A 26,336-nucleotide genomic window follows, 5' to 3' on the forward strand; every position below is an offset into this window, starting at 1 on the left:
TTAGAGGCTCACAGGGCTAGAGGGTCACATGGAGCTGGGACCCAAGAAAAACTGGGAGGTCGGGAAGAATGAATTGAGGATGGTTCTTGCCTTCCGGAGGGCTGACATGCAAGAGCCTTCCTGAACCATCTGCCAACTCCGGCTGCTGTCTGCCCGGTGGCCAGAGCTACGTACGTGCGCACATACGACTCTCGCGAGGCTGAATACAGATTTATCATTGGCAGTACGAAAGGATCGTAATAAAGCAGCGGGAGCAACTTGTTTTCCAGATTTCCTCCTGGAGATGGGTGGGAACGTTTGTCACCGTGGCTGCAGGCTCACAGCTACATACAGGGCGGGTAGGGCAGTTCGGGCACTTGGTTGAAGTAGGCCCCGAGGAAGATGAGGCTGGAGCCAACAAGGAAGAGCACCAGAGCGGCCCAGAAGCAGATGTTGTCGAGGGCCTTCCCCATGCGCACCCAGTCGGACACCTCCTGGGGAAGGGGCGGGCAAAGCTGAGTCCCTAAAAGCAGCAGGAGCCTGGTGCACGAGTCAGGGAGAGCGGAGGCCCCCAGCAGCTCCCCACCCAGCCTCTCCGGCTCCTGCCCCACCTCGCCGGTGGCCTCCTGGTCTCGCGTGCTCTCGGCCACGAAGTTCACGGCATCCACACAGCAGCGGATCTCGGGGGCGGCGGCGCCCAGGCTCTGGCAGAGGGCAGCTGGTGGGAGCGACCCCGGGGGGTGGGGGGTGATTAGGAGCCTCTCCCGCTGCAGGTGCCCCCATTGGCCCTCTCGGACCACTGCTCACCAGTCCAGGTCCTGTGCCGGTGCCTCTGCCCCTCAAACATGAGCTCGCTCCGCGGCTTTTTCAGTATCAGCTCCTCCGCGCGGAGCAGTAGGCCCAAGGACGACGCCCGCCTTGGGGGCGAGGCGGCCCGGGAGACCTCGGGGGGTGCGCCCGAGCCCAGGAGTTGGGGCAACAGCTCCAGTAAGACCTGGGGTTGGGTGGGTGGGCGGCCGGTGGGGGGGTGCGGCCGGGAGGTTAGCTCGAAGCCCCGCCTCCCGCCCGGAGCCCCCTCCACCCGGTGCTTACGTGGCGCAGCCGCGGGGACATGGCGTGAGTGGTGGGCGTCCGACAAGACACGTTGAGCACGATGACGCAATTCATGACAATGAGCGTGGCAACCACCATGACGAAAATGAGGTACCTGAGGAGCCCGGAGTTCGTGACGTCGCAGCTTCCCCACTTACCCTGAGCCACAGAGGGGGCCACTAGTCCTCTAACCTCACAAACGCACCTCTCCGCAAGGAGTGGAGTTACGCCCCTTAGCTGCTGCTCCTCTGCGGGGCCAGACGCGTCCCCCCCGCCCTTCTCCCCCCTCGCACCGCCGGTGGCAACCATGAAGGATACCCCCAGCTCCCTGGAAACCCTGCTGTGGGTCTGCCACTTCCACAGCTCCACGGAGGTGCGCCTACGCCGATACCCACCCTCCACCCCCAAGGGTGGCACCTTGAAACGCTCTGGGAAGGTTTCCAGCGTCCCATTACCTCTGACCTCTGACCTGATGACCCCACAGTCCCTGTGCTTTTCCAGGCGGCCCTCCAGCCCCCACTTCTATCTTCCCTGGAACTTGTGGCCGCGGCCCATGAATATCTGGAGCAGCGGTTCGGAGAGCCGAAGTCCCTGGAGCCGCGAGAGCCAGAGAAGCCGCCCGCCCCGAAGCCCACCCTGGAGCTGGTGCTAAGAGAAGCCGCAGCCACCGTAGTGAACTTCGGGGTCACCTCGTTAGAGGTGGGGTGCCGGGGGTGCTGAGGAGGGGCGGGGAAGGGGGATCGAGCGGCAGGAGCAGGGACCTCTGCACCCCCGCCAACTCTTGCACCCCCGCTGCAGATCTCAGCCCTGTGGGTGCAGCAGGAGGTGCGGCGACTAGACGCCGGGGATCCAAGTGGAGCCCTGGCCCGGGTAGCCCAGGCCGCGGGGCAGGGGGCTCGGCAAGCGGGGTCTGCGGCAGGCGCGAGCGCCCGGCTTCTGCTCCAGGCGGCGCGGCTATGCCTCTGTGGACGAGGTCTGCAGGGATCCGCCTAATTCCTGCAACAGTGGCGACGCCAGCTGGGCCTCGGCACCCCCGGGGAACCGGTGAGTTCAAGATGAGGGGAGAGGTGGGGGCCAGGGGCCAGGGGCGGCGGGGCTGGGTGGGCACTAAGCCGGCCCGCCCCCAACAGAGATACTCCGGAGACCTCCAGGTGGCGTCCAGCAGCATTACGGAGGACGGGGGACCGGAAAAGCCACCACCATCCCAGCCCCACCCCGCATCTAAATAAAGCCCAGGCGGGGATGAGGCAGCTGAGGCTTCTCCCAGAGTAATTAGGTTTGGGCCCTCCCAACGAGCCCCTTGGCTCCACCCCATGCTCATCTGGCTCCGCCCTTCACACTGGCCACGCCCCACGTAGGCACCACCGGGATCCACCCTGCGCCCACCTGCCCAGCAGCGGCACGCTCAGAGATGTCTCTGGGATTTTCTGGGCAATTAGGAACAAGAAGACGGTCTGGGCGAGCAGGACGTTGATGGAGACGGTGCATTTCTGGCCGCCGGCTGGAGGGAGTACCTGGTGAGAGCAGGCCCCGCCCCCCAGGAGGGAGCCCGGGTTTGGGGTCTGGGCGACTACATACCCTGTGCCGGCAGGAAATAGGCGAGCAGTACTAGGCCCGAGATGAGCACGCAAGGCACGATGATGTTAATAACGTAGAAGAGCGGCTTCCGGCGAATGATGAGCGTGTAGATGACTTCAGTGTCCCCTGGACCATCATTAGAGCCACCGTCGTGGCGGCGGATCACCCCGGGGCAGAAGTCGATGGCCCACTCCCCGTTCTCTGCGGGACGGGAGGCGCGGTCAGCTGGCTCTCGGAGGTGGGGCGCGCTGCTCTGCTCTCCGTCCCCTCATCTGACCGCGGGGGGCCTGCAACTCCAGGCGAGGAGAGGATGCAAACCGTCTGGACAAGGGTGGGTGGGGCAAGTGGTCTGGATTGTTTGGGCTGGTCAGAAAGGGGCATTCCCAGAGAGATTAGGGAACCACCACAAGCGAGCAAGCTGGACTAGTCCGACGATCAAGAATGATTTCAGGAAAGGGTCAAGTTAAAGCAGGGTTGCCAAGTCAATCCCAGCATCGATGGTTTGGGGCAGCCCCACTCTGCAAGTCCCCTCTCTGGACCCGTCTAGAAGCGAGTTTTTTGGAGCAGGAGGGGGCCTCACCAGTATAGGCCTCAGTGTCGATATCTATGTTGCTGATGGTGTCGCCATCGTCGTCCACAGCAAAGACGAGCTCCACCTCTTCTGCATTGTACGTCTGCGAGCTGCGGAGCCGGGGCCATGACCCCCCCACCACAGAGGCTGGGACTCGGGCCTCAGCCTCAGGCCCCGCCCTAGAAGGATCTGGCAGGGGAATTAAGCTCCACCCGTCAACCCAGGCCTCGCCCCCACACCTGGGTTTCTACACTTACTTCTAACCCGCTAGGGCGGCCTTACCCCATTCGAATGTCTAGCTCCACCTCCAGCACAAAGCCCCGCCCCGGATTAGAAGTTCCCCCCCCCCCCGCCCACACCTGGCCCCACCCCCTGCCCCCGTAATTCCACAAAGGTCCGGGCCGCTTCCCACCGGAAAACAAGAGAGCAGTTCTGCCAGTCGAAAGGGAAGTAGGTGACCTCCACGGCGCAGATACTTCGGTAGATGGCCGGGGGCAGCCAGCTCACGTAGCCGCCCTCCGAGACCAGCACGTTGGCTTCATAGGCCACACCGAACTGGCCGTCGATACTGTGGGCTCCGGGAAACCAAGGGTTTGCGCAGATCTGTGGCCCCCTCTCCCTCCAAGCAACCTGCCCCAACCAGGTCCAGCCCAGCCCCCCGGGCCTCGGCTTCCCTCCAGTCTGGCCCCGTCCTCACTTGTTTTCCAGCACAATCTCTGGCAGCCATACGAGTTCTGAAGGGACCCGCAGGGTTTCTATGCCCCCAAAATCGCCCTTGCTGTAGTTGAGTCGGTAATCATGCCAGTCCTAAGGGTGGGGGAAGGGGAGGGGGACGGAAGGACGTGTGCCTTGGTACCCAAGAGGAGTTTGGGAGAAAAGGGTCCCCTGGACAAGACCTCACACTGTTCCCCACACTCCACTCACGATTCCAATCCAGACGCTGGTGGTGAGGGTCTCCTCTTTCTCATTCTGCGGATGGGAGATTAGGATGATGGAAGCCAGCTTTAGGATAGAGCTCAGCGGTTGGGACCAGAAGTGGGACTTTAGGCTCAGAGATGGCGCTTGGGGTGACGGTGGGGGTATCTTACCAGTGAGATGAGGTTGGTCAGGGTGACTTTGAGGGTGATGGTGACAGTGTCCTCAGGCTTCTGCACTGGTCGGCGTCCTGGGTCATAGTTGTCGAAGAGGTGGTGGTAAAGACGCAGCTCCTCGTTCTTCCCTTCACCTCTGCCTGGGGGTGGGGCCAAGCAGTGGGGTCACTGGAAACGGAGAGGCTAAGGAGCCTCTCCTCTCTGTCTCTGGATCTGCATGGCTCTGCTTCTGTCTGTCTGTCTCTGTCTGAGGCTGTGTATTTTTCCGTGTGTCTCCCAAACCAGTGATGTGCCTGGGGACCAAATATCGTGTCTCCGTCTACATCTCAGTCTGTCTTTGTCCTGTCCCTTTACGTCAGTATCCTGTGTGTGTGTCCGACCACTTCCCCCGACCCTGGTCCATACCGAGCAGCTGCAAGAGGAGCAGGGCACTGAGCAGAGTCCCTGCCATCCCACGGTCTGGTCCCCGGGGTTATTCTGAGTTTGGCAAGCTCCGACGGGGGCAGGCCAGGGTGCTGTGAGTGCGGGGGAAGGGGCTGTTAGTGGAGGAGGGTGTTAGTTCCGGGCTGGGTTAGGGACTGACACCTAATCCTCTTACTACCCCTACGGCGGCAGCCAGGGACATCCTGGCTTCTTCCAGAGGCAGCTGCCCCATCCTGAGTTCCCTGCCCTCACCCCATCCCAGCAGCCTTTGCCTGGGCTTCGGCCAGCTCCCCAGCCACAGACCCAATCCCCTCATGACTGAAACAGGCCTGATGCAGGTGGACAGGTCTTTTAAGAAACACCTGGAACCACAAGCCTGGCAGTGGGGGTGGAGGGCCCTGCTTTCCAGTAATGCACTGGTGTCCTTTGAGTCAGCTGCCCTGTGCAGGTGACATCGCTTGCCGCCCATACTCACCACCACCCACAGCCCAGCCAAGGTCACGCTAATGCAGTTTCTGCCGGCAGAGTTTGGCAAAAGCAGAGCGTCCATAAAATCTGGTAATGAGACAGGTGGTCACAGGGAGTTAGTCTGCAGTAACAAACTCCACCTGGCAAAGGAGAGGGTGCCACAGTACAGGGCCCACCTTCTCCTGCAACCCATCCCCATGTCTGCCCACTCTCAGCCGGTCAGGGGCGGGGGGCGGGGGGCGGAGCACTCACCGGAGACATCAGTTTCTCATCTCTCTGCTGCCACCTTGTGGCCACATATGAAAGTACTGTCTTCCCCACCCCAAACACACACACACACACACCCCTTTCAGTCTTTCCTAAGTCTCCTTGGACCACCCTAGTCAGTCACTGGAAATGCTTATTTAAAATTCAGTTTCCTAGGCTCCATCCCCAAAGAATCCCAATTTAGTAAGATGGCAGAGATAGGGTGCCAGGAATCTGCTTTATTTAAGAAACTCCCCATGTTTCCTTACGGGGTAGGAAGCACTTTTTCTGCCTTACACACTGCTTCCTCACACCGATCCAGCAAAGCAGTTACCTTCGTCCAGAATGTATGAAAGAGGACTCCAGGTCAGGTCCAAGGTCACGTTACTGAGTCCAAGCGCCTCCTGCTCACCTCATGACAGGCCAATAAATCAAGTGACAAATTGTTGGGGCAAGGAATAGCAACTTTATTTGGAAAGCCAGTAGACCAAAAAGATGGTGGACTAGTGTCTCAATGAACTATCTTCCCTGAGTCAGAATTCAGGCTTCTTTTATGCTAAAAGGTGAGGAGGTAGTCCTGGTTCCTGCCAGACTCTGGAGGGGATATGTTAATTTCCTCCCCCCTGGACTTCCCTGGTGGTGCAGTGGTTGGGAGTCCACCTGCCAATGCAGGGCACACGGGTTCAAGCTCTGGTCGGGGAAGATCCAACATGCCGCGGAGCAGCTAAGCCTGTGGGTCACAACTGCTGAAGCCCATGCACCTGGAGCCCGTGCTCCGCAACAAGAGAAGCCACCGCCGTGAGAGGCCCGTGCACCGCAACGAAGAGTAGTCCCCACTCGCTGCAACTGGGGAAAGCCCGTGTGCAGCAACGAAGACCCAACACACAGCCAAGAAAACAAAAAATTTCTTCCTTCCTGCAGCCACTTATATGTGGACCCTGTCAGGATGTTTCCCGTGAGCTAAACAAAGGTATTTTAGCTTAATGCTCATTACCTGGGAGGCAGGGTTCCCAGAGATGGGCCATTATGTATGCTTTAAGCTTATAGGCAACATTCCTTTAGTAATTAATGTAATAGAACACAAAGGTTCTTCCCTACTGTCAATGATCCATTCCACAATCCTGTGGGAAAAAGGACAAAGACCGCTCTACTACCTGCTGGACACGGGTGACAAAGAGGTGATTATGGGATGGAACTGATCAGCCTTGGACAGGGACTCCTTAAAATCTTTAGTCAGTTGTACAATTCCCTTTCCTTTTTTATCTACAACTGTTTGAACCTGATGAAACCCCTTAGCCCTTTGTTGTCTAATTTGCAATTTAATTTGGGGTATTGGTTCCAGTTCCCAATACTTATCTATTAATTAACTTGGTGCCAGAATTACACTAAATTCCTGTGCTATTTGGACAAAATTAAACAAATAGGTTGACCCTTCTTCAGCTACAATGAAATTTTTTAAAGTATTAAGATTATAAAGAGCAACCTTAAGTCATCTAAGGGTTCACAAACCCATTACTCTCTAGGCGTCTCAGAAATTGGGTCATGGGCTTCCTTGGTGGCGCAGTGGTTCAGAATCTGCCTGTACCACAAAAAAAAAAAAAAAAAAAAAGGGGGAATGGGGCTTCCCTGGTAGTGCAGTGGTTAAGAATCCGCCTGCCAATGCAGGGTACACGGGTTCGAGCCCTGGTCCGGGAAGATCCCACATGCCGCAGAGTAACTAAGCCCGTGCGCCACAACTACTGAAGCCCGTGCTTCACAACAAGAGAAGCCACCACAATGACAAGCCCGCGCACCACAACGAAGAGTTGCCCCCGCTCTCTGCAACTAGAGAAAGACCGCACGCAGCAACGAAGACCCAACGCAGCCAAAAATAAAATAAATAAATTTATATATTAAAAAAATCCTGTTAGTTCCTGGGGCACAGGGACCTGGTGTGGTATCACGATCTAAGATGCGACCCAATTGGGGCCAGGAGGCACTCCTGGGGCAGGGCAATTTCCCTTATGCTGTTATCCCATAGGGGCCTGAATGCAAACGGCCAGCAGACTGGGCTTCTACAGATGCAGAGTCCTTTCTCCCCCCTCAGACTTGTTCACAGGGAGGACCCGCTGTATGAAAGGAGAATGGTCGTTAATCAGGCCAGGGAAGCAACTCCACCTAACAGACCCACGAGGTACACCTGAAGCCCACTGGACCCTGATGAGAGAGGAATGCCCTTATCAGAGCACTACCATGAGTGCATCTTGGCAAGGCTTTGAAAAGGGGAATCCAAGCAAGATTTTGAACGAAATTCAGCAAAAACCAAATGAAGATTTATCAGGCCTACAGATGTTACACTGATGCAGATCCTGAGGCCCCTGAAAATACTGGAATGGTAAATTTGATCTTCATTGGGCAAAGCGCCCCAGACATAACAAAATTACGAAAGTTAGATGGTAAATTTGGAACAAACCCTTCTCCGTTGGTAGATCTTGCTTTTAAAGGGTTCAGCAACAGAGAACAACAGAAGAAAGAAGATGCAAAAGACAACGCCATTTTTCTGTCAGTGGCACTCGCCAGAAGGTGAGTGACCCAAAGAGAGGTCAGCCACCATTGGGAAAGGGACAAATGCACTTATTGTAAGGAGGAAAGGTACTGGAAAAAAAGGTTGCCATAGGCTAAATAGGAAGGAAACCAATAAAAGTCAGGAGGCTCTCAGATGGTAGAAAGAGAGGAACACCCTGATGAACAAAGAGGCCCGGCGGGGGGGCTCCCTTGGACTTGAGGTGCCCAATTCCAATTTCCCCACAGGAGCACCAGGTAAAATTGACAGTGGGGAATGAGCTGATTAACTTTGTTACAGGTGCAACATACTCTGGTAAACACCAAGGTGGCACAGAAAACATCTCAATCCATCCCAGTCACAGGAGTCCTTGGAGAGGCACAAAATTGCTCATTCTTACAACCTTTAGAATGCCAGGTAGGGAACCTTACCCCGAAATAGTTTCTTATAGATGCCAGAGTATCCAGTCCATCTTTTGGGGCAAGATCTCCTGTGTAGAAAAGGACAAAGAAGGGCCAAAGCGTGGGGTTTCAGACCTCCCCAGATGGGGACTCCGCACAGAGGAACCTGGCAAACAGACTTCACTCAAATCCTCGAGCTGCAGGAAATTTCAGATAACCTGCTAGTATGAGTGGACACTTTGTCACGATGGGTGGAAGCATAGCCCACCTGGACAGAAAAAGCCTCAGGAGTGTTTAAAGCCCTCCTTAAGGAAATAATCTCCCAACTTGGATTAAGGCATTACAAATTAATTGGAAAATATATTTATCCTGGAGACCACAACTAATAGGAAAAACCAAGGAAATGAACAATACATTAAAAAGGAGCATGGCTAAAATACGTCGAGAGACTAACTTAACTCGGGATAAGGCCTTGCCAGTTGCCCTGCAACTCTGGGATCAGAGTGGCTCCCAGAAGCAGGCTTAAATTAAGCCCCTTTGAAATGCTGTACAGTAGGCCATTCAAGGTGTCTGCCCAGACAGGAGAATCTGCAAATGCTCTAAAAGACCCAGCAATTGCCAAATATATTAAAACTTTGGGCACTATACTAACCGCTGTTCATGAGTTTGCCTCCAGCAGGTCTGCCTACCCAACTAACGTAGCCTTACATCCGTTTTGACCTGGGACCGAGTCTTCCTTAAAACCTGGAGAGAACCAGGGCCTGAACTTCAGCTGACTGCAAGGTGAATAGGACCACACATAGTATTACTTACCACACACTTGTCTGTAAAGTTAGCTGGGGTAAAGCCATGGATGCATCGTCACACTCGGATTAAAGCAGCACCACTGTCATCAAAAAATGACCCAATTTCTTTTTTTAATTTGTATTTAAAGTAACTCCTTTATTTATTTATTTTGCGGTATGTGGGCCTCTCACTGTTGTGGCCTCTCCCGTTGCGGAGCACAGGCTCCGGATGCGCAGGCTCAGCAGCCATGGCTCACGGGCCCAGCCGCTCCGCGGCAATGTGGGATCTTCCCGGACCGGGGCACGAACCCGCGTCCCCTACATCGGCAGGCGGACTCTCAACCACTGCGCCACCAGGGAAGCCCTATTTATTTATTTTTGACTGTGTTGGGTCTTCGTTGCTGTGCGTGGGCTTTCTCTAGTTGTGGCAAGCGGGGGCCACTCTTCATCGCGGTGCGCGGGCCTCTCACTATCGCAGCCTCTCGTTGCAGAGCACAGGCTCCACACGCGCAGGCTCAGCCGCCATGACTCACGGGCCCAGCCGCTCCGCGGCATGTGGGATCTTCCCGGACCGGGGCACGAACCCGTGTCCCCTGCATCGGCAGGCGGACTCTCAACCACTGCGCCACCAGGGAAGCCCCCCATTTTTTAAAGACATAAATACAAAACAGCGCAGGGACTTCCCTGGTGGTCCAGTGGTTAAGACTCTGCACTCCCAGTGCAGGGGGCCCGGGTTCAATCCCTGGTCGGGGAACCTGCATGGGGCAACTAAGATCCAGCGCAGCCAAAAACAACAACAACAACAACAACAGAAACCCCCAAAAACAAAAACACCCAGCACACACAAACCAGCACATCCAAAGAAACGAACCAGTTCACAAATCGGGTAAAAGTCCACCAACTATTTCCTCTCATCCTCTTTCCAACATGGCACCCCACTCAAATACAAAACAAATTAGCTTATTCTAGAGAAAAAAATCCCCAAACAGAGAGGAAATAAAGTTTCCAGCTTTACACACTGGAGTGACTTACCCTACAGTATGGAGCCCATTGGCTCCCAGATGTTGATTCCTTTGTTCCAACTGCCAAGAGCTGGGACAGCCAGTGCAGCTTCCGGGAACTTTAAAAGGAACATCCTCAGGACAAGCGGTCCTAGCAGCTGCTAGGGCCTTACCCAAAAATTCCCCAAGCAGAGCTGGCTGGCCACGGGCAGCAAGAGCCCTGGCTGGCTTATACTGCTTGCCATACGACAGGCCAACAGATCGAGTAACAAGTTGCTGGGGCAGGGAATCGTGACTTTATTCAGAAAGCTGGCAGACTGAGAAGATGGCGGACCAGCGTCCCACTAAACCATCTTCCCCGAGTTAGAATTCAGGCTTCTTTTATACTAAGAGGAGGGGATAAAATCCTGGTTCTGGTCAGACTCCAGAAGGGATTTATTCCTTGCGGCAGCTATTCACAGGTGGGCCTGGTCAGGAAGTTTCCTTGTTAGCGAAACAAAGGTATTTTAGCTTCATGCTCATTACCTGGGAGGCAGGGTTCCCAGAGATGGACCATTATGTATGATTTAAACAAAGGTATTTTAGCTTCATGCTCATTACCTGGGGAGGCAGGGTTCCCAGAGATGGGCCATTATGTATAATTTAAGCTTATAGGCAACATTCCTTTAGTGACTAACTTGTAAGAGAATACAAAGTTTCTTCTCCCTATTACAGTCACACAAGTAGATTGGCAACAATGCATGAGACTTACTAATAAGCACCTACTGTATAGCGCAGGGAACTCTACTCAGTACTCTGTAATGACCTATATGGGAAAAGAATCTTAAAAAGAGTGGATACATGTATAGGTATAACTGATTCACTTTGCCGTACACCTGAAACTAACAACATTGTAAATCAACTATACTCTGATAAAAATTTAAAAAAAAAAGAAAGCATAGAGATTATCCTGATATTTACACTGAAAAAACAAAAACAAGAAACAAAAACAAAAAAATGCATGAGAATTATAATCAGCTTTTTTTTCTTCCTTTCTTTCTTTTTTTCTTTTTCTGGCCATGCCTCGCGGCTTGTGAGATCTCAGTTCGCCAACGGCAGTGAAAGCCTGGAATCCTAACCACTATACCACCGGAGAGCTCCCTGTAATCAGCTTTACTGATCACGGATACCTGTGTTCGTTTCACAGGTCGCAAAACACTTTCAGGTCCACCATTCTGGGATCTCCTTCTTCTACTTCTGAGCTCCTTCATAACCACCCCCCTGTTACAAGCAAGAACACTGAATGTCCACACAGCTTGTCCATTTCGCCACATGTCCTTGAAGCCTTGGCTCCCACTGTTAACTGCCTTTTCATTACTTGTTTTCCACTTCAGACGCCCAGAAAGAATCTCCTTGGCCCAGCTCACCTCCCTGCACATGGCTGATACGGGTACTGAATCTAAAATCTGTGCTGCTGCTTATTCCACAGCCTCTCGGTGAGGGCTGGGCCAAGGCTTGTTGTGATAAGTACAGATATGTATTTAAACATTAATAGGCACCTACAACGTTCCCTGCACAGGGCCAGATGCTCTGATTAAACAGATGAATAAGCCATGTCCCCAAGGAGGAGGGAGAGACCTCACAGGGTGAAAAGCAGAAACCACGGAGGCTGTAGGTAGGGTCCTGTGTCACTTAGCTTCTTTGCATTGCAAGAGTCCGATCCACCAGCTAGGTTTCCTGTAGGTTTCCACATGGACTGGGACAACATGGACCAACATCAGAGACCAAGGCAGCCCTGGGGACCCACCAGTCCTGCCTCTGCTCTGTCTGCTCTGGGCTCCTCTCACACCTGCCTTTTCTCTCTACTTTGTATATCCTCTTTCTACTGTGTAGTCTCCGCTTTCTCGTGGCTTCTGCATCATTTCATCTAAGGTTTTGGCCACAAATTGACCTCGGCTTTTCTCTTCAGGTGCAGCCAATTCAGCCTTTGCTGCCCAACGCCATGAGGCTTCGGGTGCAGGCATGGAAAGGTGCTGGGGTGGGCCTAAGACACCCCGTTTACCGAGGGTGATGTATGTGGCCACTGGACCAGTGCCTTCCATCCCTTACCAACCCAGCCCGCCTCCTACACGTTTAGCTCCCAAAACACCCTGTCATGATTCCATTCTCACTGCCGCAACTGAAGATGCACTATATCCTTCCCGGCAGGAATGATACGTGATATCTTGCTGCCAAAAGTGATGGTGGCAGGGGCCCTTCAGAAAAGCTCTCAACCTCCGAGTCCAGTGTCGTCAGATTTACATACAGTTTCCTCCAGGTGTGATTTCTGTCCATTCCCCAAACTACGGGCTAAATCCTCAGTTTAATCACCATCACTACATCATGTATAAACGATACATCACACACACACACACACACACACACACATCACATCATATAAGATACGATAATGGGAGAAAACCACACTTGGACCAACAACCTGCATGTCAGAGTAGTCTGGGGTGGAGGTACAGTGAGTAGAAATCCTCGTCCCTGATGCCCAAACCCAGGTACCGCAGCCTGGGTCGCTGGCCCCAGGCATCTATCACGCTCTACAGGAGAGCGCTTTGCTGCAGTCCTCGGCCAGGTCTGTAACTCGTGGGTGGAGGTCTTGCTCAGACCAGTGACTCCTGTGGGCATTTCTTGCAGAGTCAGCACATCAGAAAATCTGGGGAGTCTCCAGAAGGGGCTCTGACCTATCCCCTGCCCCTCCCCCACCCCACAGTTGTCCCTTCCTGCCGGTGCTGGGCCCAGAGCTGAGCCAGCATCTTTCCCGTGTTTGCTCAGGATGACCATTGCCTGAGGGCCTGAGACGCCGACACTGGTGGAGTCAAGCACCTGATCTAGGCCCGGGTTCTGTGCGTTATAATGAAAATTCCACAGAACCTCGGTGGGCTGCCCGGCACTTCTGTTTCTGGGGACGCCTTGACTTCCAAGCTGGAGCCAAAGATCTCAGCTCAACAGGAAGCCACTTCCTTCACCTCCTGGCTCTTGGCGGGTAACTCGGAACAGCTGCGCTGCCCCCAGCTGCCAGGCCTGCCGGCTGGGTTCCTTAGCCATCAGCACCTCACAGGGGAAACGTCCCCAAGCTGGCCTGCTGAGGCCCCACCACAGGCAACAGAGGGGCTCCTCTTTCTTTCATGAACAGGGAGAGTGGGTCTGGCTGAGCCAGGACAGGGCAGTGACTTCTAGGCCGTCTCCCTCACTGGGACCTAAGCTCTTGGATCGCTGAGACTTTGCTGGGTTCCTGTGTTCACGGCACATAGCACAGAGCCCAGGACATAACAGGCTCCATAAACGTTTACTGGATGAATGAGTAAAAATAAATGAATGTGTAATCTTCCCAGCACCCTCCCTTCTACTGAGAAGTGTTCTTCTCAAACAATGTGACCCCAGAGGAACTGCCATGTACTTAGAGACACCTCCCCCGCCTGGCCCGAGTCATGGGTCCAGGCCAGGACACCTGACCCCAGCCAGACTAAAGAAAGTCCTTCCTGGGAATTTCGTTAAACAGGAACTCAGGAAGTCAGTCTCTCCCTGCTGTAGGAGATCCAAGATGTGAAGTTCAGATGCGTGAGGCAGCCACGTTCATTCCTTGCATTTTACGTGGAGTAAGAGAGAATGTGGCTGATACTCAAAGACGAGTAGAGACAAGAAAGGGCCTCCAGCATCCCAGCCCCTGGTTCCAGAAATTCCTGAGGCCCAGGTGTGCTTGTCTCCTCCTGCAGGCTGGTTGCCCAACGATTCCTTTGATTGAATGAGGTACCTCAGTATCTTTCCAGTAAATCCCACTTTTCTTGGCTTAAAAATATTAAGATTTAAGAAAAATAAACTGAGGGACTTCCCCGGTGGTGCAGCGGTAAAGACTCCACGCTCCCAATGCAGGGGGCCCGGGTTCAATCCCTGGTCAGGGAACTGGGTCCCACATGCCTACAGATTCTGCATGCCACAACTAAAAAGACCCTGCATTCCACAACGAAGATCCCGCACGCAGCAACAAATAGCCCGTGTGCCACAACTAGGACCCAGCGCAACCAATTAAATAAATAAATAAATATTTTTAAAATTTATTAAAAAAAGAAAGCAAAACAGGTATAAAAGAAAACAAAAATGCCCAGGAAAAACCTCTCTGACAATAAAAAAGCAATACATGCCAACGCTAGAAAAATGCAAGAGTCCAGAAAGAAGCAGTGAAAATCAAAAACTTTCCTCTTCCCAAAGGTTAATAGCTTCCTGTAAATCAAATTCTCCAAGACCAAAGTCAAGCATATGTGTGTGAATATATGTATGTATATATACATACATACATGTTTACTTATTTATTTCACATATACAAGAAGCATCAGAGTATGTTTACTATTTTGTAGCTTTTTCTCACTCAGCGTATTGTAGAGATTGGCTTGTATCATCACACACAAGTCTTCCCCATTCTCCTTAACCGCCGCAGTGTTCTACTGCATGCATGTACCGTACATAATTTATGCAGTTCCCAATGGATAGACATTTAAGAAGCTAACCATTTTGGGTTTTGCAATCACATACTATGCAACCATATGCATGCATTTATCTTTGGCAGACCTTTATCCATAGGGTAAATTTCTAGCAGTGAAATTGCTAGAGCAAAGAGTTCATGCATTAGAAAAAAGCAACTACTGATGCCTTTTCCCATGTTGTTCTCCAAAAAGCATGCACACACTTACATTCACACCGACACAACATGAGGATACCTGTTTCCTCATACCCTCCCCAGGACAGCCTATTACCAAACGTAAAATTTTTTGCCAAACCAACAGGTGAACATTGCTGTCTCATTATTTTGATTTACATGTCTTGATTAAGAAAACTGAGGGTTTTTTCAGCAGTTATCTTGGCCATCTATATGTATATATTAAAAAAAACCCTGCTCATTCATATCAATGAACAAAATAATATTTATTCTAGTATATGAGAATCTGAAATATAATGAAGATAAAATATTACACCAATGTTGAAAACTAGGGGATTTTCCTGGAGGTCCAGTGGTTAAGACTCCATGCGTCCACTGCAGGGGGTGCAGGTTTGATCCCTGGTTGGGGAACTAAGATCCCACATGCCACGGTGTGGCCAAAAAAAAATTTTGTTTTTTGAAAACTAGGTTAATCAAATAAATGCTTTGGGACAACTGGAGAACCAGTCATCAAAATAGCCACCAGACCCTCATCTTTTCTACCAGGTGGATCAGATATTTGAATGTAAATTGAAGCCAAGAAAGTCCTAGAATGAAACAAGGATTGATGTATTCATCATCCTGGAGAGAAGGTCTTTCTTCCCTTCCCTGGAGCCCAAAATCAGAGGCCATAAAGAAAAAGAAAAAAAATGCAGAAAGCTTCTGTAGGGTCAAAAAAATCAAAGGCAAGCAAATAACAAAGTGGGAGAAAATACCTGCAACCAGTGACATCTCCTTTATTAATAAAGTGCTCATAGAAGCCCTTAAAAAGCTGACAAGATGGTGAACTCACTTGGGCTGTTGGCTCTGTCCTCAAATGTAGACGCTCTGCTATGAAACTGTGAGAAACCCCCGGGGAGAGAGGAGGTGGCTGGTCCTGGTGTCGGAGGGAACTGGCAGCCAGAGTGGAAGGGTGGCTGGCTCCATTGGAAAGAGATGAAAAGGGTAAAGAGTCATAATAAATACCTTCAAAAAGGGAGGGCGGAAATGAAGGGGTAGGGGAAAGAGAGGGAGAAAGAGAGGAAGAGGAGGGAGGCAGCACAGCTGTCCCCTTGGGGGACCCTTGAGAAGCTGGGGACGCTGAGCGCACCCAGGGTGCCCAGAGGCCCAGGGTGAAGGGTTTGCTCTCCCAGGGCAGCGCTCTCTGTACCGACTTGGGTAAAGAAGAAAAAAGTCCTTGGGACTTGGTACAGGAAAGAAAGTTCATACTCGTCATCTTGTTAAATGATATCTCCAATCAACTTTTTAGAAATTAATTAATTAATTAACGTTTGGCTGCATTGGGTCTTCGTTGCTGCGCGCGGGCTTTCTCTAGTTGCATTGAGCCAGGGACTCTTCATTGCGGTGCGCGGGCTTCTCATTGCGGTGGCTTCTCTTGTTGTGGAGCACGGGCTCTAGGCATGCAGGCTTCAGTAGTTGTGGCACACGGGCTTCAGTATTTGTGGCTCATGGGGTCTAGAGCACAGGCTCGGTAGTTGTGGCACACGGGCTTAGTTGCTCCGCGGCATGTGGGATCTTCCCAGACCAGGGCTCGAACCCGTGTCCCCTGCATTGGCAGGCGGATTCCTAACCACTGCACGACCAGGGAAGTCCCTCCAATCAACTTTTCACTTCAGGACAGAAGACAAGAAAATGAATCAGGAAGGAAAGTCTCAGTATCAGCCAGGAACCGAGAGCACCTTCACGGGAAATTTCTACACCTCGCGGGCCTGGCTTCAGAGGTGATGCCACTGTAGATGCGTAGATGTGCCACCGGGATTCCGCCAGTTTTGAAGGCCCAGGAGAAAATGATTCAAAGTCAGAGAAAAACAGCTAATAACTCCCAGTTCCTGACAGCCTGATGAAATGGGACTCCTCAAGCCAAGAGGATGCAAAAGGCAATTATAAATGAAGTGTGTTAGATCCAGTGGTTCATACTCCTAAACTCTCACTATTAACACTCTTAGTATTTATACTATTAATATTAAAAGTAGTGGCGGGACTTCCCTGGTGGTGCAGTGGTTAAGAATCCTCCTGCCAATTCAGGGGACATGGGTTCGAGCCTTGGTCGGGGAAGATCCCACGTGCCGCGGAGCAACTAAGCCCGTGCGCCACAACTGCTGAACCTACGTGCCTAGAGCCGGTGCTCCACAGCAAGAGAAGCCACTGCAATGAGAAGCCTGTGCACCACAACAAAGAGTAGCCTCAACTCGCGGCAACTAGAGAAAGCCTGTGCGCAGCAACAAGACCCAAAGCTGCCCAAAATAAATAAATTTATAAAAGCATGCATTTCCTACCTGACCCAGGAATTCCATTCCTAGGACTTTATCTGAGAGAGAGAAAAGCTTATGTCTGCCAAAGATTTGCACACAAACCAGATCAAGCGTTGCTTGGCTGCGAGGACCAATAGGAAGGGGCACAAGGGAATAGATGAAAATGTTGTCTTTTTTTTTTTCTGCGGTACGCGGGCCTCTCACTGCTGTGGCCTCTCCCGTTGCGGAGCAACAGGCTCCGGACGCGCAGGCTCAGCGGCCATGGCTCACGGGCACAACCGCTCCGCGGCATGTGGGATCTTCGCGGACCGGGGCATGAACCCGTGTCCCCTGCATCAGCAGGCGGACTCCCAACCACTGCGCCACCAGGGAAGCCCGAAAATGTTGTCTATCTTGATGGGGTGGTGATTACACGGATGGACACATTTGTCAAAACTCATGAAACTGTACACCTCAGATCTGTGTATTTCTCTGCATATATAAATTATTTCTCAATTTTAAAAGGTTATTAGGGAATTCCCTAGCGGTCCAGTGTTTAGGACTCCGCGCCTTCACCACCAAGGGCCCGGGGAACTAAGATCCCACAAGCCACGTGGTGTAGCCAAAAAAAAAAAAATTAAAAAGGTTATTAGTTTAAAAAATTAAAGTAAGACATTGTTTAAATGCACAACAGAGGACTACTTATAGAGCACAGACCTCGGTATTATAATTCTAAAAGGCCATTTTAAATACAGTCAGCCCTCTGTATACATGGACACAGAACCTGTGGATACAGAGGGCTGACTGTATATACCCCCAAACGGGGGAAATATCAGTAAACTGAAGCAGAACGAAGAAGTGATAAAGAATAGCTAGTGATGATATGGTGAGAGATCTCTTCTCCCAGCGAACCCACACCCAGGTAGCTTTATGGATGAGTTCTATCAAACTTTCAAGGAACAGATCATCTGTATTTTATATAATTTGTTCTGGAAAATAGAAAAAGAAGGCAAGCCAACGAGTTTTATGAAATTTTTACTCCAGCTAAGGATAGACAAGAAAATAAAAATATAGGCTTCACTCACTTAGGAACATTAAATGTGAAAATCCTATATAAAATACAGGCCAACCAAATCCAAAGTTTATTGGAAAAGAGATTATCCAAACTGATTAAGTCAAGTTTGCCCTGGGAATGCCAGGATGATGTGCCACTCCACATTCTTCCTCCCTGACAGAACCCCATCTTGCTGGGAATAGCATGTGTGCCCCAGACCCCAGGGCTGAGTCACCATTAGTCACAGCCATTCCCAGCTCCCCTGCCAGACACTCAGAATGCAAACCTCTCTTGCAGCCAGAAGCACCGTGATCCGTTTCTGACTAATGACACCAGGACAAGTCAGCTGGGGGAGCAGGAGTCTGTGAAACTTTAACCTTTCTGGTGAAAGGACAGTCACTTATGGTTAGGCAGTTTTGTGCTTCTTTTCCTGCTCTTTCCCTTTCACCACCAGATTTATGCCTTTGAATGTGGTAGCCAGCTTGCACTCATGAGGTGACTAGCATGAGGACAAAAAGCCAGTGTGCTGAGGATGGCAAAATAGAACGATGGACCCCTTCTACTGGATGACACCATCAAGCTGCTGGACCAACCTGAGATGGTCCATCTCCAGACTGCTTGTTAAGAAGTTACTGCCCTTTGGGAATTCCCTGGCAGTCCAGTGGTTAGGACTCCGCACTTTCACTGCCAAGGGCCCGGGTTCAATCCCTGGTTGGGAACCCTCAAGCCACAATGAGCGGCCAAAATAAAGAAATAAAATTTAAAAAAAAATTAGAAGAAGTTACTGCCCTTAGGTTTTAAGATACAATTACTGGTATTCTGTTACATGCAGCTGAGACCATTTCTACCGATTCAAATGGTTTATCATCAGAAAATCTACCACTATTATTAATTACATTAGTGGAATAAAGGAGAAAGAGCACATGATTGCATAATTTGAAATAGGAAAAGCTCAGAGTGCAATGCCTGGTTTTTTTTTTTTTTTTTTGCGGTACGCGGGCCTCTCACTGCCGTGGCCTCTCCCGTTGCGGAGCACAGGCTCCGGATGCGCAGGCTCAGCGGCCATGGCTCACGGGCCCAGCCGCGCCGCAGCATGTGGGATCTTCCCGGACCGGGGCACGAACCCGTGTCCCCTGCATCGGCAGGCGGACTCCCAACCACTGCGGCACCAGGGAAGCCTAATTTTAATCTTTAAAACTTCAGAAAACTAGGAATAGAAACAACTTATCTACGTTGAAAGACCATATATTAAAAACATGTAGGGGGACTTCCCTGGTGGCGCAGTGGTTAAGAATCTGCCTGCTGGGCTTCCCTGGTGGCGCAGTGGTTGAGAGTCTGCCTGCCAATGCAGGAGACACGGGTTCGAGCCCTGGTCCGGGAAGATCCCACATGCTGCGAAACAACTGAGCCTGTGCGCCACAACTGCCGAGTTTGCGCTCTACAACCCACAGGCCACAACTACTGAAGCCCATGTGCCGTAACTACTGAAGCCCGAGCGCCTGGAGGCCGTGCTCCGCAACAGGAGAGGCCACCACAATGAGAGGCCTGAGCGCCACAGCAAAGAGTAGCCCCCGCTCGTCGCAACTGGAGGGAGCCCGCGTGCAGTGGGCAGGACCCAATGCAGCCAGAGATAAATGAATAAAATAAATAAACTTAAAAAAAAATAATCTGCCTGCCAATGCAGGGGACACGGGTTTGAGCCCTGGTCTGGGAAGATCCCATATGCCGCAGAGCAACTAAGCCCGTGCACCACAACTACTGAGCCTGCACTCTAGAGCCTGCAAGCCACAAGTACAGAGCCTGCATGCTGCAACTACTGAAGCCCACACGCCTAGTGCCTGTGCTCCACAACAAGAGAAGCCACCGCAATGAGAAGCCCATGCACCACAACGAAGAGCAGCCCCTGCTCTCCGCAACTAGAGGAAGTCTGTGCACAGCAATAAAGACCCAACGCAGCCAAAAATAAACTGATTAATTAATTTAAAAAACCAAACCTATAGGGGACTTCCCTGGTGGTCCAGTGGTTAAAATTCCATGCTTCCAATGCAGGGGGCATGGGTTCAATCCTTGGTTGGGGAACTAAGACCCCCCACATGCCTTGTGGCATGGCCAAACAAAACAAAACAACCCTATAATTAACATATTTAATGATTCCCTCCCTGTAAACCTGGGTATAAGATGGGATTGCCACTACTGCAACATTGGGGGTCCTGACCCATGTGCTAAGATAAGAAAAAGAAATAAGCAGTATAGAGACAGGAAAGGTAAAGGTAAACCTGTTGTCACCTGTGATGGTATGATCACCTATGTAGAAAATCTATCAGAAACAATAAGCAAACTATTCGAACCAATAGGAGAGTCAGGGATTTTGATGGCTACAGGAAAAATTTAATACTAATAGCTATCCATTACAATTTTAATCAACTAGGAATTATAGAAAACAAAATATCATTCATAACAGTAATAAGATATATAAAGTATTCAGAACTTAATTAAGAATGTCCTTTACATCTACATAAAGCGTTTTTGGAAAAAAATTGAAACTGTTAAAGGACATGAAGTTTCGGTATAAATAGATCAACTATTTGTTTGGATGGGTCAACTCAATATTATAAAGATGTTAATTCTCCCTAAAATAATATATGTTATATTTTCAGGAACTTGACAAACTTATTCCAAAATGTATATGACAGTATAGAGGTACATGAATAGCCACATTGGTTTTGAAAAAGAAGAGAAAAGATGAGTGAATCACCCTGACAAAGAGTAAAACATATCATGACAGCCATAGCAAACAAACAACAGCAAACACACACACACACAGTTGGTGTTGCTCAGTAACTGACAAGAGGAGGAAACTGACCAGAGAGTGAAGAAACAGCCCATGTGCCTATGGAAGCTTGATATAGGATAAAGGTCGGATGATGTCAGTGGGATCAAGGTAGGTTAGCGGATAGGGTACGTAGCCACCTCATGCTACGGAGGAAAAAAGAAAAAAAAAAAGCTGTATCCCTACTTCATACCATATACAGAAGTAAACTCCAGAGAGATTAAGGACTTTAAAACATACGGTAAAACTACAAAGCTAACAGAAGAAAATGTAGGAGAGTATCTTTGTGACCTTGAGGTGGAATCTTCTTAAACAAAATACCAAACCCACAAACCATAAAGGGAAACATGGATGGATTTGAATACATTAAAATTGAGAATCTCTGTTCAGGAGCCTGGGGTTTCTTTGGGCCTGAGCCACTCATCTCCTTGCATGGTCCTGCAATAAACCTTTCCCTGCTCCAAAAAAAAAAATAATTTCTGTTCAGACACACAGACATAGAGAACAGACTTGTGGTTGCAGGTGGTCGGGGGAATGGATGGATTGGGAGTTTGGGATTAGCAGACGCAAACTGTTGCATAGAGAATGGATGAACAACAAGGTCCTACTGGGGATTTTCCTGGAGGTCCAGTTGTTAAGAATCCGCCTTCTACTGCAGGGGACACAGGTTCGATCCCTGGTGGAAGAACTAAGATCCCGCATGCCTCGGGACAACTAAGCCCATGTGCCGCAACTACTGAGCCTGTGCAATCTGGAGCCCAGGCGCCACAACTAGAGAGAAGTCCACACGCCGCAACAAAGAGCCCACTGGCCGCAACAAAAGATCCTGCATGATGCAACTAAGACCCGACACAGCCAAATAAATAAATAAATAAAAGAGGTCCTACTGTATAGCACAGGGAACTATATTCAGTATACCGTGATAAACCATAATTGAAAAAAATATGAAAAAGAATGCATATATATAGATACAAAACTGAATTACTTTGCTGTACAGAAATTAACACAACATCCTATATCAACTATACTTCAATAAAATAAATTTTTTAAATAAATAAATAAGAGAGTTCCTGTTCAACAAAGGACATCACAGACCCTACCCACTGTTTTCTGCCTCCTCTGCTTACATTCATTCACTATTCGATAAATATTTATTAAACACTATGCCAGGCACTGGAGCTACAACAGTGAACAAAATACACAACAGTGAACATGATCCCTGCAGAAATGTGGCTGGACTGGCATTGTTGAGTGACAGAGCAGGCCAGTACATTCTCCAAAAACGGCCTCTTTTCAGCAAAATGTGCAGGTAGTATTTTGGCAGGATCATTGTTAAGACTATAATAAAAAGACACTAGAGGAAGCAAATAAAAGTGAGGTATGAGACACAGAGAGACAAGCCAAGGCGGTGTCTTATTTGATGTGGTCATTCCCTTCAATCCATGCAGTAGTTTCTACCCGCTAGAGCACGGGCCATGTTTCTGAGTGCCTGCTGTCCCAAAGCTTGCCGTCTAGAGGGGTAGACAGACATTAAAACAAAGTATCATCATAGCTTTGGCAGGGTTGTAGGGAACTTACATGCAGTAACAATCCAGTCTAGGGAGCTCAAAGAACAATTACCCATCCCTCCCAGAAATGATCCAGAGCTAGAGCCACCAAACCATCATAGCCCCCCTGACGGAGCACTCACGCTTAGAGTCCGAGAGGCCCCAGGGGCTGGCCCAGCTAGTGGCTTTACCATACAAACACTGGATAGAAATATTCCATTCCACCTGCTGAAACTCAGGTTCAGTTCCATGAAACCCCACTTCTTTCTTCCTTTCTTCCTCCCTCCCTCCCTCCTTCCTTCCTTCCTTTCGTTCGGCTGAGCCAGGTCTTAGTTGCAGCACACGGGATCTTCGTTGCGGCATGTGGACTTCTTAGTTGCAGCACGTGGACTCCTTAGTTGTAACATGCAAACTCTTAACTTGCAGCATGCACGCGGGATCTAGTTCCCCAACCAGGGATCGAACCGGGCCCCGTGCATTGAGAGTGCAGAGTCTTACCCACTGGACCACCAGGGAAGTCCCGAAACCACACTTCTGATTCTAATTTTTGTTTTAGTTGGGTTCTTTTGGTTACAAGGAAAAGGAATGAAGTTGAATCATTCAACCTTCACAACCTTCACATTTTTCAACCTTCACAGCCATAATTGATTCGTGCAATGGGTGATCCTGGCTAAAGTTTGATTAGGAACCCAATATTTACATGCTGTCAAAGTACCTCCCCACAAAAGTGCTTCTTAGTTACAAAAGGAAAAATAGTATCTTGATAATGGAGACTGGGTGGATTCCCCTTCACCAAGCTCTCAAGGTTTTAACATCACCAGTAATGGGTCAAATTGATATAACATATCTCCTGAAATAATTCAATGAGAAAGACACACCACTCTTGTAATATTCCTGCCAGAAAAACAACCCAAATCCAATCGTGAGAAACATCAGATAAATTGAGGGAAACTCTACATAACTGAGGGATATTCTGTGTAAGTACTGGATGACAGTTTTCAAAAATGCCAAAGTCATGAAAAATAAAAACAGGTTAAGGAACTAAAGGAAACTAAGAGATATGGTCCTGGATTGGATCCTGGACTGGGGAAAAAAGCTATAAAGGACGTATTTCAGACAATTGGCAAGATGGGAAAATGAACTATGTATTGGATACTAGTATTGTATCAATATTAAATTTCTTGAAATTAATAACTATACTGCAGTTATGTAAGAAAATGTCCTTGTTTTTAGGAAATATGTTAAAATATTAGTGGTAAAGGACATGATGTCTCCAACTTACTCTCAAATGGTTCAGGAAAAAACACATAAGATGGGCTTCCCTGGTGGTGCAGTGGTTGAGAGTCCGCCTGCCGATGCAGAGGACACGGGTTAGTGCCCCGGTCCGGGAAGATCCCACATGCGGCTGGCCCGTGAGCCATGGCCGCTGAGCCTGCGCGTCTGGAGCCTGTGCTCCGCAATGGGAGAGGCCACAACAGTGAGAGGCCCGCGTACCGCAAAAACAAAACAAAACAAAACAAAAACAAAAAACACATAAGAGAGAAAAAGTGATAAAGCGAACGAGACAAAATGTTAACAAATGGTGAGTCCCAGCCAAGTTGATACATAAAATTAACCATCACAATTTACATGTGATGTTTATTGTCAACTGCAATAAACTTAGAAGTTTGCAATAAAAAGTTAGCCAAATCCACCTGAGAGCTTTCTGTTCCTGGGATGATGGAATAGATTTACTTTTTCCTATTCCACCTGCTGAGTAACAACTAGACATTATATATAAAGCAAACATCAAGAGACAAAGATGGAGAGAGGAAGGCAGAAAGGCTAGGGACCTCAGGATCCACGGAATAGCACGAAGATGGTGAGTTCCCTGGGTTTTCTTTTTGCCTCGAATGTCCCAGACTTGGAGGTAAAGAAATCAGCAACCTGGAATCACCACAGACACAGCCCCAACAAAAGCCTGCTCTCTCTAGCCAAAGGGGCAGGAAAGGGGCAGCCTAATAAGACAGAAAACTTCGAAAATAACCACTCGATTCCAGCCAAATATTACAGAAAAACTTCGGCCCCACCCACACCCAGACCAGCAAAGACCAAGTGATGAGCATAGATTTCCACCCTCCCCAGGCTTGCCATGAGGCACCCCAACATCTCTGCCAGGGTGGTTTCTAAGAAGGCCAAGGAGGGTGAGGGGACTTTCACCCCAGCCCGCTGGTAATGTGGCCTCTCACACCCAGGGTCCATGGAGACTATGTGGGAGCCTGGACTTCATCCAGACTGGCAGTCACAAGGCATCCCTGCTGGGGTGGTGTTCGAGGAGTCCTCCTGGAGAGAAAACTTTCACTCATTTCTGCAGTACTGAGGCCGTTCTCACCCAAGGGGCAGTGGAGACCACATGGGGAACTAGAACTCCCACCCTCATCCATGAGATGTCAACAGAGGCTGAATGGGAAACTTGAACTTCTGCCTCCACCTGGCAGTAAAAGTAAAAAGGCAGCAACACCCTTTTCCCTGCCAGAGCAGCGGCAGAAAAAGCCAGCTGAAACAGAAGGGTTAAATAAGATCCAGCGTCTCATAAAATAACTTTAAGATGTCCATGTTTCATTAAAACTTAGTCATCATGGGGCTTCCCTGGTGGTGCAGTGGTTAGGAGTCCGCCTGCCAATGCAGAGGACACGGGTTCGAGCCCTGGTCCGGGAAGATCCCACATGCCGCGGAGCAACTAAGCCCATGTGCCACTACTACCGAGCCTGCGCTCTAGAGCCCGTGAGCCACAGCTACTGAAGCCCGAGTACCTAGAGCCCGTGCTCCGCAACAAGAGAAGCCACCGCAATGAGAAGCCCGCGCACTGCAACAAAGAGTGGTCCCCACTCGCTGCAACTAGAGAAGGCCTGCATGCAGCAACGAAGACCCAACGCAGCCAAAAATAAATAAATAAAAATTTATTTAAAAAAAATTTAGTCATCATACCAAAAACTGGGAAAAGCTCAAACTGAATGAAAAAAGCCAATCCGTAACTGCCACCACACAAAGGACAGAGATGTTAGGACTATCTGAAAAATACTTTAAAGCAGCCACGATAAAATGCTTTAACAAGAAATTATGTATATGCTTGAAACAAATGAAAAAATAGAAAGCTTCAGCAAAGAAATAGAAGATCTAGAGAAGAACAAAATGGAAATTTTAGAGCTGAAAAATATAATAACTGAAACGAAAGGTCAGGGAACAGGCTCAACAATAGAATGGAGGGGACAGAGAAAAGAATCAGTGAGCTGAAAGATTGAATAATAGAAATCACCCATTCTGAATAACAGAGAGAAACAAGACTAAAAAAACATAGTCTCCCATGGGAGCTGTGGGACTATAACAAAAGATCTACTATTGTGTCAACAGAGCCCCAGAAACAGAGGAGAAAGAGGATGAGGCTGAAACAGAGGAGAAAGAGGATGAGGCTGAAACAGTTCTCAAAGAAATAATAGCTGAAAACTACCCAAATTTGGCAAGAAACATAAACTTACACATGTAAGAAGCTGAGCAAACCCCAAACAGGATAAAGTCAAAGAATAACCCAAAGATAAAGCCCCCCCAAATAAACATGCAACTACCACATGACCCAGAAATTGCATTCCTGAGCAATTTTTCCCAGGGAAATGAAGACTTATGTTCACACCCAAATCTGCACATTAATGTTTATAGCAGATCTATTTGTAATAAGCCAATAGCTGGAATCGGTCCACACGTCCTTCCATTGGTAAACAGATAAACTGCAGAACATAC

General features: G+C 49.6%; 2 protein-coding genes across 3 annotated transcripts; one reads left to right on the forward strand and one right to left on the reverse strand.

The window, feature by feature from the left end:
• Window positions 1-194: 194 nt before the first annotated feature.
• Window positions 195-12,887, reverse strand: CHRNE (cholinergic receptor nicotinic epsilon subunit). Of its 2 annotated transcripts, XM_067716947.1 has the most exons (14): window positions 10,209-12,887; window positions 9,205-9,277; window positions 8,422-8,480; window positions 4,309-4,451; window positions 4,145-4,189; window positions 3,918-4,027; window positions 3,633-3,788; window positions 3,230-3,330; window positions 2,650-2,850; window positions 2,458-2,572; window positions 1,072-1,186; window positions 787-973; window positions 591-697; window positions 195-473 (listed from the first exon to the last, which is right to left on the reverse strand). In XM_067716947.1, the coding sequence occupies exons 2-14, from the start codon at window positions 9,240-9,242 to the stop codon at window positions 324-326; spliced, it is 1,527 nt and encodes a 508-aa protein (XP_067573048.1). In that variant the 5' UTR covers window positions 9,243-9,277; window positions 10,209-12,887; the 3' UTR covers window positions 195-323. The 2 variants fall into 2 exon arrangements, with proteins under 2 accessions (XP_067573048.1, XP_067573050.1); XM_067716949.1 differs by lacking the exons at window positions 8,422-8,480; window positions 9,205-9,277; window positions 10,209-12,887 and adding exons at window positions 4,717-4,826; window positions 5,210-5,224.
• Window positions 1,379-2,300, forward strand: C19H17orf107 (chromosome 19 C17orf107 homolog). Its single transcript, XM_067716003.1, is given in 4 exon segments — window positions 1,379-1,444; window positions 1,573-1,770; window positions 1,870-2,115; window positions 2,202-2,300. Coding segments are annotated over 4 exon segments (609 nt in total).
• Window positions 12,888-26,336: the final 13,449 nt, after the last annotated feature.

This window comes from Pseudorca crassidens, chromosome 19 (genome assembly GCF_039906515.1).
Source record: "Pseudorca crassidens isolate mPseCra1 chromosome 19, mPseCra1.hap1, whole genome shotgun sequence".
NCBI lineage: Eukaryota > Metazoa > Chordata > Mammalia > Artiodactyla > Delphinidae > Pseudorca > Pseudorca crassidens.

Excerpts from the sequence above, each read along its gene's own strand:
- CHRNE (XM_067716947.1), bottom strand. The coding sequence starts at position 9,242 with ATGGCTTTACCCCAGCTAACTTTACAGACAAGTGTGTG. Across the intron at positions 4,028-4,144 it reads CCAGCGTCTGGATTGGAATC|GACTGGCATGATTACCGACT; the intron begins GTGAGTGGAGTG and ends CCCCACCCTTAG. Across the intron at positions 974-1,071 it reads TGTCCCCGCGGCTGCGCCAC|GTCTTACTGGAGCTGTTGCC; the intron begins GTAAGCACCGGG and ends ACCCAACCCCAG.